Source organism: Ornithorhynchus anatinus, chromosome 10 (genome assembly GCF_004115215.2).
Source record: "Ornithorhynchus anatinus isolate Pmale09 chromosome 10, mOrnAna1.pri.v4, whole genome shotgun sequence".
In the NCBI taxonomy this organism is placed as follows: Eukaryota; Metazoa; Chordata; class Mammalia; order Monotremata; family Ornithorhynchidae; genus Ornithorhynchus; species Ornithorhynchus anatinus.
The window spans coordinates 8,005,521-8,021,554 of record NC_041737.1 but is presented as its reverse complement, the minus strand read 5'-3'; the positions used below and the strand labels follow the sequence as shown (position 1 = coordinate 8,021,554).

The 16,034-nt window shown below is 48.4% G+C and overlaps 2 protein-coding genes across 2 annotated transcripts in view; one reads left to right on the top strand and one right to left on the bottom strand.

Moving 5' to 3' along the window:
* The first annotated feature begins 5,464 nt into the window (after nucleotides 1-5,464).
* Nucleotides 5,465-16,034, top strand: part of RASSF6 (Ras association domain family member 6) — a 33,522-nt gene continuing 22,952 nt past the window's right edge. The window contains exons 1-3 of the mRNA XM_007669184.4: nucleotides 5,465-5,583; nucleotides 5,880-5,922; nucleotides 10,996-11,094. Coding sequence (XP_007667374.2) covers nucleotides 11,030-11,094 — 65 coding nt within the window. The 5' untranslated portion in view covers nucleotides 5,465-5,583; nucleotides 5,880-5,922; nucleotides 10,996-11,029. The remainder of the gene's footprint in view (nucleotides 5,584-5,879; nucleotides 5,923-10,995; nucleotides 11,095-16,034) is intronic.
* On the bottom strand, nucleotides 6,484-7,251 carry LOC100080523 (complement C1q subcomponent subunit C). Its single transcript, XM_016227735.3, has one exon. The coding sequence runs from the start codon at nucleotides 7,247-7,249 to the stop codon at nucleotides 6,848-6,850; it is 402 nt and encodes a 133-aa protein (XP_016083221.1). The 5' UTR covers nucleotides 7,250-7,251; the 3' UTR covers nucleotides 6,484-6,847.

Below are 16,034 nucleotides of genomic sequence, written 5' to 3'. Positions count from 1 at the left end.
AGTGGCAGAGCTGGGATTCGAACTCATGACCTCTGACTCCAAAGCCCGTGCTCTTTCCACTGAGCCACGCTGCTTCTCATGATGACCATGAGCCCCACGAGGGACATCCTGATGGCCTCCTATCTCCCCCAGCGCTTAGGACAGTGCTTGGCACATAGTAAGCGCTTAACAAATGCCATCATTATGATGATGATGATGTTCAGCTCCGTTGGCCCCTGCCTGCGCGTGCTCGGTAGGGCCACGAGAGGGCGGCAGAGCTCCGCAGTTCGGCTCCCGTTCCCTCAGGGCGCCGTCAGCGCCCCCTGGTGGTGCCGCTCCTCACCTGCCATGGCGCTAGAACAGGACACCCCCCAAAATCCCTCCCCATTTGGACCCTTTAATAATGTTGGCATTTGTTAAGCGCTTACTATGTGCAAAGCACTGTTCTAAGCACTGGGGGGGGATACAAGGTGATCAGATTGCTCCACGTGGGGGTCCCAGTTTTCATCCCCCAGCTCTGCCACCTGTCAGCTGTGTGACTGTGGGCAAGTCCCTTCACTTCTCTGGGCCTCAGTTACCTCATCTGTAAAATGGGGATTAACTGTGAGCCTCACGTGGGACAACCTGATTGCCCTGTGTCTACCCCAGCGCTTAGAACGGTGCTCTGCACATAGTAAGCGCGTAACAGATACCGACATCATTATTATTATTATCCTCACTTTACAGAGGAGGTAACTGAGGCACAGAGAAGTGAAGGGACTTGCCCAAAGTCACACAGCTGGCTAAGCGGCAGAGTCGGGGTGAGAACCCGTGACCTCTGATTCCCAAGCCCGGGCTCTTGTCACTGAGCCACGCTGAGAGACCCTGCACACACGCCCAGCTTCAGAGACAGGGAATAAGACCTTTTGAGGTTTCAGTATCTAGTAATAATAATAATAATAATAATAATAATGATATTATTATTGCCCCAAGTCACAGAGTTGACAAATGGCGGAGCCGGGATTAGAACCCACCACCCCTGACTGCCAAGCCCAGGCTCTTTCCACTGAGCCGTGCTGCTACGATTGAACAGGTCATGAGTTCGAATCCCAGCTCTGCCACGTGTCAGCTGTGTGACTGTGGGCAAGTCACTTAACTTCTCTGTGCCTCAGTTACCTCATCTGTAAAATGGGGATTAAGACCGTGAGCCCCACGTGGGACAACCGGATTCCCCTGTGTCTACCCCAGCGCTTAGAACAGTGCTCTGCACATAGTAAGCGCTTAACAAATACCAACATTATTATTAACGAACGGATGAGAAGTGCTTACAGCGTACTGCAAAGAGTTAGCGCTCAAAAAGTAACATTTATCGACTGTCTGGGCTCCCTGCTTCCTCCCTCTTTCAGAGACTTCAAGGTGGGGGTCCAGGGGTCCCACAGGAATCTTCCCGGTTTGCAGGTCTGGCACTAGGTAGCAGAGGGAAGAAGAAAGCAGTGGGTTGAGGAGGTGCCAAGATGATCATCAAGCTGAGCCCCTCCCCGGAGGGCCACGGAGATGAATCATTCAGACGAAAGCGGAAAGGTTCATTTGTTCCGGTCAAACTTTGAAAGGGTGGATGGAGTGTTGTGGAGTCCGTTTCCTGGGTCGAGATGGAGTTCGAAGGGTCTTTGGGGCCCATCATTCTTCCCGTCCTCCCAGAGCAACTCAGAAATCTCTGAGCACTGGCCTCCCTCCCAAAGGGCTAATAATAATAATAATAATAATGATGATGGTATCTGTTAAGAGATTACTATATGCCAAGCACTGTATAAAGTGCTGGGGTGGATACAAGGAAAGCAAGTTGGACCCAGTCCCTGTCCCATGTGGGGTTCACAGTCTCAACCCTCATTTTACAGCTAACTGAGGCACAGAGAAGTGAGTGACATATCCAAGGTCACACAGCAGACAAGTGGCAGAGTCGGAATTAGAACTGACGACCTTCTGACTCCCAGGCCTGTGCTCTACCCACTACGCCATGCTGCTTCTGCTGACACGGAAGGCGGTGTGGAGCGAGGGCCAGGGGACGCCCAGCTGGGTGGAAAAGCAGACTCCTACCGTGGCCCGTTTGCTTTCCGAGTGAGAGCTCGGCCCCGAAGGAATCAACTTCCCGGGTGGAAAGGCACAGCCTTCCCCTTCAGATTGTACTCTCTTTACGTGCAGGGAACGTATCCGCTAATTCTGTTGTATTGTACTCTCCCAAGTGCTTAGTACAGTGCTCTGCACACATTAAGTACTCAATAAATACCATGGATGGATTAACAGATAATAATTCCCAGGCTTGTCTCTCTGGGGGTGTCAGAATCAGAGTCTTCTGGAGTGTCAAAGTCAGAAAGACCCAGAGAATAAGCTCCCAGGGGCTAGTCTAATAATGATAATTACGGTGTTTGTTCAGCGCTTACTATGTGCCAAGCACTATTCTAAGTGCTGGGGTAGGTACAAGGAAATGAGGTTATCCCATGTGGGCCTCACAGTCTTAATCCCCATTTTACAGATGAGGTAACTGAGGCAGGGGGAAGTTGAGTGACTTTTCCAAGATCACACAGCAGACAAGTGGCAGATCCGTGTTTAGAACCCAGATCCTTCTGACTCCCAGGCCCGTGCTCTGTCCGGTAGGTCAGGCTGCTTCCTCCAAAGCACTCATCTTTGTTTTGCTACCAAGCTATTACAGGATTTAGCCATTAAAAAGATATTACTGTAGATCTTCGGGGTGTGGATGCCTCAGGAATCAATAGCACGATTATTGCCTCTGGTCAGATAAGAATCAACGAATTAGTTCATTTAATAGTATTTGTCGAGCATCTACTGTGCGGGCAGAGCAAGGTACTAAGCTTTTGGGTGGGAATAGAGTAAATCTCTAGACTCTGGTGGTAGACAGGGAACATATCTACCGAGTCTGTTGTATCGTACCCTCCCAAGCGCTTAGTAAAGGGCTCTGCACACAGTAAGCACTCAGTAAGTACCACTGATTGATAAAACCTAGTTCCAGCCCTCAAAGAGTCTACTTCCTAAAAGGGGGAGGTAAGACAGACGCAAATGATTTCAAGCTGTGGAAATGGGAGATCAATCAGGGATTTCATTCATTCATTTAATAGAATTTATTGAGCACTTACTATGTGCAGAGCTCCGTACTAAGCGCTTGGATTGTACAATTCGGCAACAGATAGATGCAAATGATTTCATGGTGTGGAAATGGGAGATCAATCAGGGATATTCATTCATTCAATAGTATTTATTGAGCACTTACTATGTGCAGAGCACTGGACTAAGCGCTTGGAATGTACAATTTGGCAACAGATAGAGACAATCCCTGCCCAAAACCGGGCTCACAGTCTAGACGGGGAAGACAGACAGCAAAGCAAAACAGAACAAAACAAGAGGGGCAACGTGGGCCTGGGAGTCGGAAGGATCTGGGTTCTAATCCCTGCGCTATCTACCTCTTGTCTGCTGGGTGATCTTAGGCAAGTCGCTTCACTTCTCCGTGCCTCAGTTCTCTCATCTCTAAAATGGGGATTAAGAATGTGAGTCCCCTATGGGATATGGACTGTGTCCAACCTTGTATCTACCCCAGCAGACTTAGTCCAGTGCTCTGGATCTGTGGGGCTGGTACAGTGCTCTGCATCCTATTGATTGGAGACAAAGCGGGCAGCTTTGTTAGGCAATAATAATAATGGTAGTTGTTAAGTGCTTACTATGTACTTTGTGCCAGGGTAGGTACGAGGTGATCAAGTTGTCCCAAGTGGGGCTCACAGTTTTAATCCCCATTTTACAGAACAAGTAACAGGCACAAAGAAGGTAAGTGGCTTGCTCGAGGTGGCACAGCAGACACGTGGCGAAGCCGGGATTAGAACCCACGTCCTCTGACTCCCGAGCCCACGCTCTTGCCACTAAGCCATGTAACCCTTGACGTCCGAGAACTGATAACTGTGATGAGACAGCGACTTCCAGAAGCTAATTCTGTCTGCCAGGCTGGCAGCGGCGCTTGTCAGAGTCCAAAGATTGGCCATCCCCATGGTGCTCTTTGAAGATTCATCCCCTCTGCTCCCTGGGCCCGATAATGCACCAGGCCCACGTTCCGAGGGCAGGGCAGACTGGAGACGAGTTCGACACAATGAGCGCATCGCGGGGTCCCTCCAGGCCCTACGGCAGTCGGTTGTCAGGAGACGGAGTGGTCCGATGGAAAGGCCACTGGGAAGCAGCGTGGCTCAGTGGAAAAGAGCCCGGGCTTTGGAGTCAGAGGTCATGAGTTCGACTCCCGGCTCTGCCACTTGTCAGCTGTGTGACTGTGGGCAAGTCACTTCACTTCTCTGTGCCTCAGTTCCCTCATCTGTAAAATGGGGATTAACTGTGAGCCCCACGTGGGACAACCTGATTCCCCTATGTCTAACCCAGCGCTTAGAACAGTGCTCTGCACGTAGTAAGCGCTTAACAAATACCAACATTATTATTATTATTATTATTATTATTAAAGGCCGCGGGAACGGGAATCAAGACTCCCGAGTTCTAGTCCCAGCTCTGCTCTGTGACCTGGACGACTCACTGAACCTCTCTGGGTCTCTGTTTCCTCCTCTGTGAAATGGGGATAAAATACCCATTCTCCCACCTGAAGTGTGAGTCCCATGGGGGAAAGGGAATGTCTCCCATCTGATCATCTTTTACCCACTGCGGAGTTTCATGCAGTGCTTGGCACCTAGCAAGGAAATACCGATTAATCGTATTTTCAGTCATTCGTATTTATTGAGCGCTTGTTATGTGCAAAGCACTGTACTAAGTGTTTTGGAGAGCATTAACATTGACGAGGATGAACAGATACTTTCCCTGCCTACAATGAGCTTACAGACTAGAGTGGTAGACAGACATGAATATGAATAAATAATAATTTATGTTTCAAATAATATTTACATTATAATTTTAATTATGGCTTATCATATTAAATATGAATAACAATGAGATGCCATGTATCTCTCCCAGCGCTTAGGAGAGTGCCCAGAATATAATGTGTTTAACAATTGCCACCAAAAAACCCCCAAAACAACTTAGTTCAGTGTTCTATAACCCGTAAGTGATCGATAAATCCTACTGATTGATCCTGGGATTCACCCGGATCATTATCCTGTAGTTCCTCATTTGGATTTCGGAGGGCCTCGGGGAGATATTCCCGAGTTACGTAGGGCCCTGACAAGGCACAAACCCAAGGCTCATAGGAAGCCCTACTACGCGGGGCCATTTGCCCTCGTTATGGCCAGCGATTCGAGGTGTGTGTAAGAAAGGAAGGGGCCTTTTACAGAAGCCTCCCTTCAGTCAGCCGTTAAAGCGTTAACCGGAGAGCGGGTTCACAGGTCCTGAAGGTGTGTCCCCATCAGCTGCTGGGAAGAAAGAAGTAAATACTCCCAACGTGCACCTGGGAGGAGGTACCAGGAGAGTCTCAGGTTTCCAACTTCCCTGCTCGGCCAGGAAGGAAAGTAATCATTAACAGTGTCTTGGACTTTATCATCCCACCGACTCGTCAGGCCTAGGCTGTCCGGTTGTGCCAGACAAAGAGATACGGTGAAATGCTCCGCTTCCAAGCCGCTCGGCTCCTCTGCACCGGTGAGTGAAGCTGCTGCCTGCCAGGGCCCGTGTGTCCAGCTACCCGGAGTCCCGTGGTTGCTTCGTCCCCTTCCCCACTGGGGTGAAAGGTCGTGACTCCAGACAAAGTGTAGTCGAAAGGCACTGGACTTTTCAGAGAGCCCGTTTCCCTTCAGAACCCCCTCAGAGGAAGCCTGGGGGTGTTGGTTCGCCGGGAGCCCTGCGCCATTTCAACTGGACAGTGGGGGAGCGTCAGTACATTCGTTGTGGGCAGGGAATGTCTGTGTTTATTGTAATATTGTGCTCTCCACATACAGGTCCTTAAACTTGGATTCTTGTAGCCCCAGTGTTCTCCACACGGTAAGTGCTCAATTTATATAATTGATTGACAGACTGATCGGGTGTCTGAGGGAGTCACACCTGCTGGGCTCTCCCCTCCTTTGTTTCTCTGTCTAGGAGCGCGTCCTCTCCTGAGTTAAGACAGTAAGAGGGACTGTGGGTGGGACTAGTAAACTTTCTCCCGTTGGCCTTCCTGGAGTCCCCAACTCTGTCTTCTGTGGGCTTTCTGGCTTCTGGGCTCACTGCAGAGGGCTGATTCTTGGTGGGAATCTTCAGTACTAACAGCCCCTTCCTTCCCTCCCCACCTCCTTTCTTCCTTTCTTCTCTCAACCTTCCCTCCCCTTTCCCCCTTTCTTCCTCCCTCCATCCCTCCATCCTTCTGTGCCTCACCCACCCCCTCCTTCTTCTCCCCTTCTTTCTCCCTGCTGTCCCCCCCTCTAGTCCCTCAGGTGTCTCCCCATCTGGCAGAAGTGGAGCAATGAGAAGTCGTGAGGCAGGGAGGCCAAAAGAGTGGCCCAGAAACTGGCTCAGAGAGAGACCCAGAGACTGGCCCAAAAATCATCCTAAAAGAGGACCAGAGAGAGCCCGGGGGAAACCCAGAGAAAGGCCGAGAGAGTGGCGAAGAGAGAGAGGTCCAGAGAGGAACCCAGAGAGAGGCCCAGAGAGGAACCCAGAGAGAGGCCCAGAGAGGAACCCAGAGAAAGGCCAGAGAGAAGCCCAGAGAAAGACCCAGAGAAAGATCCAGAGAGAGGTCCAAAGAGAGTCCCAGAGAGAGTTCGAGAGGGAAATCCATAAAAGGCCCAGAGAACGGCTCAGAAAATGGATCAGAGAGATGCCCAGAGAGGAAATCCAGAAAGAAGCCCAGAGAGAGAGAAGCCCAGAGAGAGGCCCAGAGGAAGGCCTCGGAGGCAGGCAAGGAGGCCAATGCCCCAACTTTCCTAGGCTTCTAATCAGGGAAGAGCAGGAAGCCAGAGAAGACGCTGTCAGAGCCCTTCTTGCCCACCATGCCGTTGTAGTCATTGACAGCCAGCCACACTTGCTGGCCACTCTCCATGTGGAGCAGGACGCCCCCAGAGCTGACCTGCCTCCTGTTGGACACGTGGTCGCAGAAGCCGGCCACCTTCTCGTCATCTTTGAACAAGATGACGCACAAGTTGGCCTCCTGGGATGCGTGGAAGACGAAGTAGTAGAGTCCGGGAATGCGGCAGGAGAACTGGCCAGAGATGGTGGTGTAGTCCTGCTGGGGGTTGGTGATGACGGTGTTGAATCTGACGGGCCTGGCCTTGGCCGGATACTCCTGGGTCTCTCGCATCACCGTGAACACCGACTGGTGCTTGCGTTTGAACATGCCGGGCTTAGATGCTCCCCTGAGCCCTGGGCCTGCCCATCCTGCTGGTTGTCCCTGAAATGATTTTCGGCAGGTTTCTCTCCTTTCCACCTCATGTCCCCCTGAGGGAGGGGACAGAGGACTGGAAAAGGATGGAGGATTTCAGGAAGTAGCTCTTTGAGCCCTCTTTGAGCAGGACTCTAGGTGAAGAGCAGAGTTACAGGGTTGACCACTGGTCTCCTTCACGCAAGCAAGCATTTCTGAGTCAGAAGGCTCTGTGTTCTTCCCCTGGCTCCTCCCCTTGTTTGCTGTGTGACCTTGGGCAAGTCACTTCACTTCTCTGAGCTTCAGTGTTAACTCACTCAATTGTATTTATTCTGTAGAATGGGGATTAAGAGTATGAGCCCCATTTGGTACATGGACTGTGCCCAACCTTATTAGCTTGTATCTACTCCAGCTGTTAGTACAGTGCCCGGTATATAGTAAATGCTTAACAAATACCATGAAGGGAAAAAAAAGCAGCCCCAAACCTGCTTACCACAGCACAGGGAAGAGGATAAGAGAGGCCCTGAAACTTGGATTCTTGTTTGTAGCCCCAGGACATAATAAAGCTCCAGAGGAGGCAGGGGAGGCAAGGTGAGACCCTTCAGATAGTGATAGTCAGGAAACTGGATCCTGGATTGATTCTCTGTCCCGTCCCTCGGGCTTCAGGACAACTGAAAAAAACCACTTAAAACCCAGGAGACGTCTCAAGGGAGAGCAGATTCAAGGCAGGGAAAATGGGGAGAGGTGTTGAAAAACATCAAGGGATAGGTAATATGACTGACACTCTTGTTCTAGTGACTGGATGGGTGGGAGACCCAGCCCTCTTTATATAGTCCCCCTTGCTTTCTTCACTCATTCAGGCCCTCTGCTGCTCTTCTGTGAGACCGAAACCAGAAAACCTTTCTTCTCTCTCTGACCCTCATTCCTCCACAGACTCAATGCTGGGAATCCAATCTGTTGCAAAAAGTTCATACCTCTGACCCCTTGGTTTCATCTGTCTTTTTTCCAGCAATCTGGACGCACCACCTCTCCCAGTGTTCCCAGTTTCAGGCAGCCCCCCTCCGCCAACCCCCGGGTGTCTGATCCCCTCCCACAGGCTGGGAGGAGCATTGTGGATTGGTCACTTAGGTTAGATGGGACAGAAGCTCCTTGAGAATGAGGGCAAGAACCACCGTGGCCTAGCGGATAGAGCGCGGGCCTGGGAGTCAGAAGGCCTGGGTTCTAATCTCTTCTCTGCCCTTGTCTGCTGTGTGGCCTTGGGCAAGTCGTTCACTTCTCAGGGCCTCAGTTACCTCATCTGTAAAATGGAGACTAAGAAGGTCCTGGGACGCCCTCCCGCCTCACCTCCGCCAAACTCATTCTCTTCCCCTCTTCAAAACCCTACTTAAAGCTCACCTCCTCCAAGAGGCCTTCCCAGACTGAGCTCCCCTTTTCCCTCTGCTCCCTCTACCCCCCCTTCCACCTTTCCGCAGCTAAACCCTCTTCTCCCCCCTTTCCCTCTGCTCCTCCCCCTCTCCCGTCCCACCCCCTCTGCACTGTACTCGTCCACCCGACTGTATATATCTTCATTACCCTATTTATTTTGTTAATGAGATGTTCATCCCCTTGATTCTATTTATTGCTATTGTTTTTGTCTGTCCGTCTCCCCTCATTAGACTGTAAGCCCGTCAAAGGGCAGGGACTGTCTCTGTTACCGATTTGTACATTCCAAGCACTTAGTACAGTGCTCTGCACATAGTAAGCGCTCAATAAATACTATTGAATGAATGAATGAATGAATGAAAGGTGAGCCCCATGTGGGACAGGGACTGAATAGCTTGTACCTACCCCAGCTCTTAGGATGGTGCCTGGCACATAGTGCTTAACAAAATACCATTAGAAAAGTCAATCAGTTAATCAAGAAATTGTATTTATTTAGTGCTAAAGTAGCCACTGGGTCCCATTTATTCATTCATTCAATTGTATTTTTTGAGCCCTTACAGTGTGCAGAGCACTGCACTAAATACCTGGGAGAGTACAACAACAAACAGATATAGTCCCTGCCAAAAGGAGCTCACAGTCTAGAGTGAGAGACACATTAATGTACATAAATAAATTACAGCTATATACATCTGTGCTGTGGGATGGGAGGAAGGATGAATGAAGGGAACAAGTCCGGGGGACATAGAAGGAAGTGGGAGAGAGGAGAGGAGGGATTAGGGAAGGGTTCTTGGAGGAGTTGTGCCTTCGATAAGGCTTTGAAGTGGGGGAGTGCAATTATCTGTCTGATGTGAGGAGGTAGAGCCTTCCAGGCCATTGGTAGGATGTGAGCTAGAAGTCGGCGGAGAGATGGAAGAGATGGAGGTACAGTGAGATGGATAGTTCCCTAGCTAGCTCAGGGCATTGGGTAGATTATGCTTTCCTCACCTCCCCCTATCCTGGCTTCCCAACCTGGGATTTTCCACACTGTGAAACATTTTCCAGGCTTAGTGTAAAAGGCCTCTTTGAGGTCCTCACCGCCTTAAGAGGAGTGAATGTTCTCAAGTTAAAAAATAACCTTCGCCTCCTGCTTCCCAGCTGACCTCACTGCCCGGTCAAGACACCCGGTCCTGCAGCAAATGACCGTTGACCAAGTCAGAAACTGTGACATGACACTGTCGATAAAATGTCCCTTGATGCTCTTCTAATGGGCATTTATTGTGTGCTGACTCTCCTTAAGCTGCTTAACCTCAGGTCATGCTAAGTAAACTCAGCATGCCTTTCCCATCCTTTCAACACTCCCTTGTGGCATCACCCCAAAGCCTTAGAGCACAAGTCTTAGAGAGGGAGAATAATAATAATGTTGGTATTTGTTAAGCGCTTACTATGTGCCGAGCACTGTTCTAAGCGCTGGGGTAGACACAGGGGAATCAGGTTGTCCCACGTGGGGCTCACAGTCTTAATCCCCATTTTACAGATGAGGGAACTGAGGCCCAGAGAAGTTAAGTGACTTGCCTACAGTCACACAGCCGACAAGTGGCAGAGCTGGGATTCGAACTCATGAGCCCTGACTCCAAAGCCCATGCTCTTTCCACTGAGCCACGCTGCTTCTCCAAGGACGGGAGGGAATCAGAGCCCCACAGCCCAGATTCAATCATTCACTCGTTCAGTCGTATTTATTGAGCGCTTACTGTGTGCAGAACACTGAACTAAGAGGTTGGGAGAATACAATATTAGAATAAACAAACACATTCTCCACCCATAATGAGCTTACGGACTAAAATCAATCAGTCTAGAATCAGTGGATTTTATTGGGAGCTTACTGTGTGCAGAGCACTTTAGTAAAAGCTTGGGAGGGTACAATATAACAGAGTTGGTAGATACGTTCCCTGCCCACAGTGAGTTTACAGTCCAGAGGTTGAGCTTCCAGAATTTGGTAACGCTGTGTGCAGAGCACTGTACTAACTGCTTGGGTGGGTGCAACAGAAAAGAGTTGATAGGCACCTTCCCTGCCCTCAGAGAGCTTATTCACTCATTCAGTCGTATTTCTGAAGAGCTTACTGTGTGCAAAGCACTGAACTAAATGCTCTGGAGAGTACAATACGACAATCAACAGACACATTCCCTGCCCATATTGACCTCACAGTCTAGCGGGGGGGAGACAGACATTAATATACATAAAATAAATTACAGATATATAGTAGAGGATGAGCTTCAGTAGCACTTCTCCAGGCGACAAATCATTGACACCCATATTTTTTCAGGGTTGTTTCTGCCAGTGTCTACGAGGGGAAAGCAATGATCATGGATGTTCACCACTCTCCATCTGAGATCTACGTCAGCAAGAAGAGAACCATTTCCAGGTCATACCCACTCTGTTATTCAATAATAATTGTGGTTTTGGTGATGCGCTTACTATATGCCAAGCGCTGTACTAAGCGCTGGAGTAGATTCAAGATAATCAGGTGGGATTCAGTCCCTGTCCCCCATGGGGCTCACAGCCTAAAGGAAAGGGAGGACAGGTATTGAATCCCCATTTGACAGATGAGGGAACTGAGGCACAGAAAAGTTAAGGGACTTGCCCAAGCTCACATAACAGGCTTATAGCAGAGCTGGGGTTAGAACCCAGGACTTTTGACTCTCTGGCCTGTTCTCTCCCCAGACTAACAACCAAACCCATTGTGTAGGGTTCTTCCACGGCCAGCTGATTTATTCTGCCGGTGTAGGCAGTGAAAGAGCATGAAAAGACCTGAGGGGTTGTTATCCCCCCACCCAGCCCCACAACACTTACGTCCACATCTGTAATTTATTTATATTCATGTCTGTCTCCCCCTTTAGACTGTAAACTCACTGTGGGCAGGGAATGTGTCTGTTGACTGTTGTACTCTCCCAAGCGCCTAGTACTTCATCCCCTTGATTCTATTTACTGCTATTGTTTTTGTCTGTCCGTCTCCCCCGATTAGACTGTAAACCCGTCAAAGGGCAGGGACTGTCTCTATCTGCTACCGGTTTGCACATTCCAAGCGCTTAGTACAGTGCTCTGCACATAGCGCTCAATAAATACGACAGAATGAATACAGTGCTCTGCACACAGGAAGCACTCAATAAAAATGACTGGCTGACTAAAAGGCAGGAAGAGGGGAGCCTGGCTTGGTGAATCATGGCTCCCCTCATGAGGCGGATGCTCCCCACAGATAAAAAGAGGCAAGAAACTGAGGCAGAACAGAGAAGTCTGAGATCTACAGTGCTCTGCACACAGGAACTCAATAAATGCCGTCAATTGATTGATTCATTCATCATTTATATTAATGTCCATCTCCCCCTCTAGACTATCATAAACTCACTGTGGGCAGAGAATGTTCATTCAGTCGATCATATTTATTGAGCACTTACTGGGTGCAGAGCACTGTACTAAGCGCTTGGAAAATACAATTCAACAACAAATAGGGACAATCCCTACCCAACAACGGGCTCTGCCACTTGTCTGCTGTGTGACCTAGAGCGAGTCACTTCACTCCTCTTGGCCTCAGTTCCCTCGTCTGTAAAATGGGAATTACGACGGTGAATCCTATATGGGACAGAGACTGCGTCCAACCCGATTACCTCGTACCTACCCCAGTGCTTAGAATAGTGCCTGATACATAGTAGACAATAATAATAATGTTGGTATTTGTTAAGTGCCTACTATGTGCCAAGCACTGTTCTAAGCGCTGGGGTAGATACAAGGTAATCAGGATGTCCCACGTAGGGCTCACAGTCTTCATCCCCATTTTACAGATGAGGGAACTGAGGCACAGAGAAGTTAAGTGACTTGCCCAAGGTCACACTGCTGACAAGCCGTGGAGCCGGAATTAGAACCTCTGGCTCCCAAGCTCGGGCTCTTTCCACTGAGCCACGCTGCTTCCCACAGTTATTATTATTATTATTATTGTCATCACCCTAAGAGGAAAGGCCAGGAGGAGATGAGGTTTAGTGAGGAAGGGCCCACCAGAGTCTTGCGCTGGCTTTAATTATTTGTCAAAGGGAAAACTGCTCATTCAGCTTGCTTCCTGACTCTTCTTACTATCCCAGTAATCTAGAGGTCTCAGGGCACACAACAACTATTCAGTGAGCCCCTGGTGGGGACGGTGCGGGGAGGTCAGGGGGAGGAGAAACACCCAGCTCCAGGAATAAAACCCATTCAACCCGGCAGAACATAATGAGTTTCTGTTTTTCCCCTGGTTGGGCAGGTAACCAGTTGGGAAAAAGCAGAGACTTTTTACTTACAACAAACAGTGTGTTGGCTCCAAGGAGGTTTCTGTTTTGCCTCTCAGGTCTGCTTTGGACCCTGTTTGTGCACAGTATCAATAGTTTCCTTATCTTGAGGGCTTGGAGGTTGGGAGAGGGTGTTGTCCCATCCGGGACAGAGGAGAGTGAAAAGAAGGAAGTTTAGAGGGGGATTACGCGGTGGCTTGCTTCTTAGCTTCAGTGTTTTGTAGGGCAAATGAGATAATCGTGTGCCCTGGCCTGGAATTTCCTCCCCTTCCTGATACTCCAGACCTCACCTGCACAGCTTTATTAGGGGCACAATTCCTCCAGGAGGCCATTCCCCCATTAAGCCCACTTTTCCTCAGCTCTCTCTCCCTTCTGCATCGTGCTTGCATTTGGATTTGCATCCTTCATCCACCCCTCCCTCAGCCCCCAAATACTTACGTATTAAGTGCTTAATACAGTGCTCTGCATGCAGTAAATCCTCATTAAATACCATTCAATACCATTAATACATCCCATTCTGCTCTTGCAAATGTTTTCATCACCCAATCTGAATCTAATGATTCATGCATTCATTTAATCAAATTTATTGAGCACCTACTGTGTGCAAAGTACTGTACAACGCACTTGGGAGAGTACAACGGACACATTCCCTGCCCACGACGAGCCCACTGTCTAGAGGGGGAGACAGACATTAAAATATATATAAATAAATTAGAGAAATATACCAATGTGCTGTGAGGATGGAAGGTTGGGAGAGAGTGTTGTCCCATCCGGGAGAAAGGAGTGAAAAGAAGGAATCTGTTGTGTGACCTGGGATGAGTCAATTGAGCCTCCGTTCCCTCATCTGTAAAACGGGGATTGAGACTACGAATCTTATGTGGAACAGGGACTGTGTCCAACTCGACTAACTTGGATCTTTGAACTGTGCCTGGCCCACTCTAACCACACTCTCTCTTTTAATCTCTCATTCCCTATATTCTGGGCTGCTCTTCCCTTGCAATTTTCTTAATTATTCTGGTTCTAGTTTCATTTAAAGTGTGCCTTCTATGCTATGGGGTCTTTGAGTCTATCTACCCAGTAAAGAAGAATAAATATTTAAAGAAAAACTGATAAGAATATCAAATACATGCCACTAGTCAGCACTTGACAATCCCAAACAGCAAACAATTAAGGAACTCTGGGATTCCCAGGAGAGAGATACAATTCCAAACAAAACAGCAAAACAAAACAGCAGGAGCCTCAGAATAGATTGAAAGAGATAAAGAAGGAGCCAGATTAAAACTTAGTAAAGTAAAAACATGAAATTAGATCCGGATAGAGCTGATGATAGCTAAACTAAGAATTAGAAAGTGGGTTCAAAACTTCCTGTGGGAGCACAACATTGGCTTCTGTTTTAGCTCCAAGCCTGTCTGACAGCAAACGCATCTTCTCGTTTGTCAGCCGTCTGTTTCTTGTTAGAGTCTGGAATTCCGGGCACAGGGAGAGAGCAGAAAGATTTAATGGAAGAGCCTATCATTCTTCATTACTGTCTACATCCCGAACTCCCCAAGCTATGGGACCAGTTTCCCTGGTAAATAAAAACGGACTCTGAAACGGTTGCTTTATGAGGACCTCAAAGGGGATGCTTGCAAACCTGGAGGGTAAATCAACAGTTTAAAGACACCTGAAAGCACATAAGTCTCAAACACTACAACATAGCAGTGGACTGTTGGGAGATCGGTGCACCAAATCGACCAGCCTGATAGACAGCAAATGGGAGACTCTGGGGGGGGTGGGCTTACTCACCTGAAGCAAAACCTTTGTGAAGTTTGGGATTCTGAGAGGCAGGTTTACAAGCAGCGACATGCCCAGCATAAAACAGGCCCATTAATATAGCAGCAATCTAACCTTATGTGTAAATAAGCAGCGTGAAGCATCTTAGTGGAAAGATCCCCGGTTTGGGAGTCAGAGGTCATGGGTTCTAATCCCGGTTCTGCCGCTTGTCAGCTGTGTGACCTTGGGCAAGTCACTTAACTTCTCTGTGCCTCAGTTCCCTCACCTGTAAAATGGGGATGAAGACTGTGAGCCCTGTGTGGGACAACTTGATTACCTTCAACCTGATTACCTTGTATCTACCCTAGCACTTGGAACAGTGCTGGGCACAGAGTAAGCGCTTAACAAATACCAACATTATTATTATTATTATTAAATAGTGCAGAAGGAAATGATTGTTGTGGGCAGGGAACATGACTACCAACTTTGTTGTATAGTACTCTCCCAAGTGCTTAGTACAGTGCTCTGCACACATTAATTGCTCAAAAAATGCGATTGATTGATTACTCATTGGTCCTTTCAGTTGCACTCACATGTATGGATAGGTTCCCACTATTAATAGGATCATCTTCAAACATGAAGGTATTATGATTCTCACCCCAACCCCACAGCACTTCTGTACATATACTTCCCAGGCTAAGCCCCTCTTTTCCTCTGCTCCCCCTCCCCTCGAAGCAGCCTGCCTCAGTGGAAAGAGCACAGGCTTGGGAGTCAGAGGTCATGGATTTGACTCCTGGCTCTGCCACTTGTCAGCTGTGTGACTGTGAGCAAGTCACTTCACTTCTCTGTGCCTCAGTTACCTCATCTGTAAAACAGACATTTAGATTTTGTGAGCCTCACGTGGGACAACCTGATGACCCTGTATCTACCCCAGCGCTTAGAACAGTGCTCGGCACATAGTAAGCGCTTAACCAATACCAACATTATTACATTATTATCACCCTGACTGGCTCCCTTTGCTCCACCCCCTCTCTGCCTCACAGCACTGGTTTATATATGTACATATCTGTAATTCTATTTAAATTAATGCCTATTTACTTGTTTTGATGTGTATATATCTATAATTCAATTTATTTATATTGATGCTATTAATGCCTGTTTACTTGCTTTGATGTCTGTCTCCCCCCATCTAGACTGTGAACACTTTGTGGGCCAGGATTGTCTCTCTTAATTGCTGAATTGTACTTTCGAAGGTCTTATTACAGTGATCTGCACACAGTAAGCGCTCAATAAATAT

Bases quoted from the DNA above. Each gene is read 5' to 3' on its own strand.
- LOC100080523 (XM_016227735.3), bottom strand. From the start codon at position 7,249: ATGTTCAAACGCAAGCACCAGTCGGTGTTCACGGTGATGCGAGAGACC.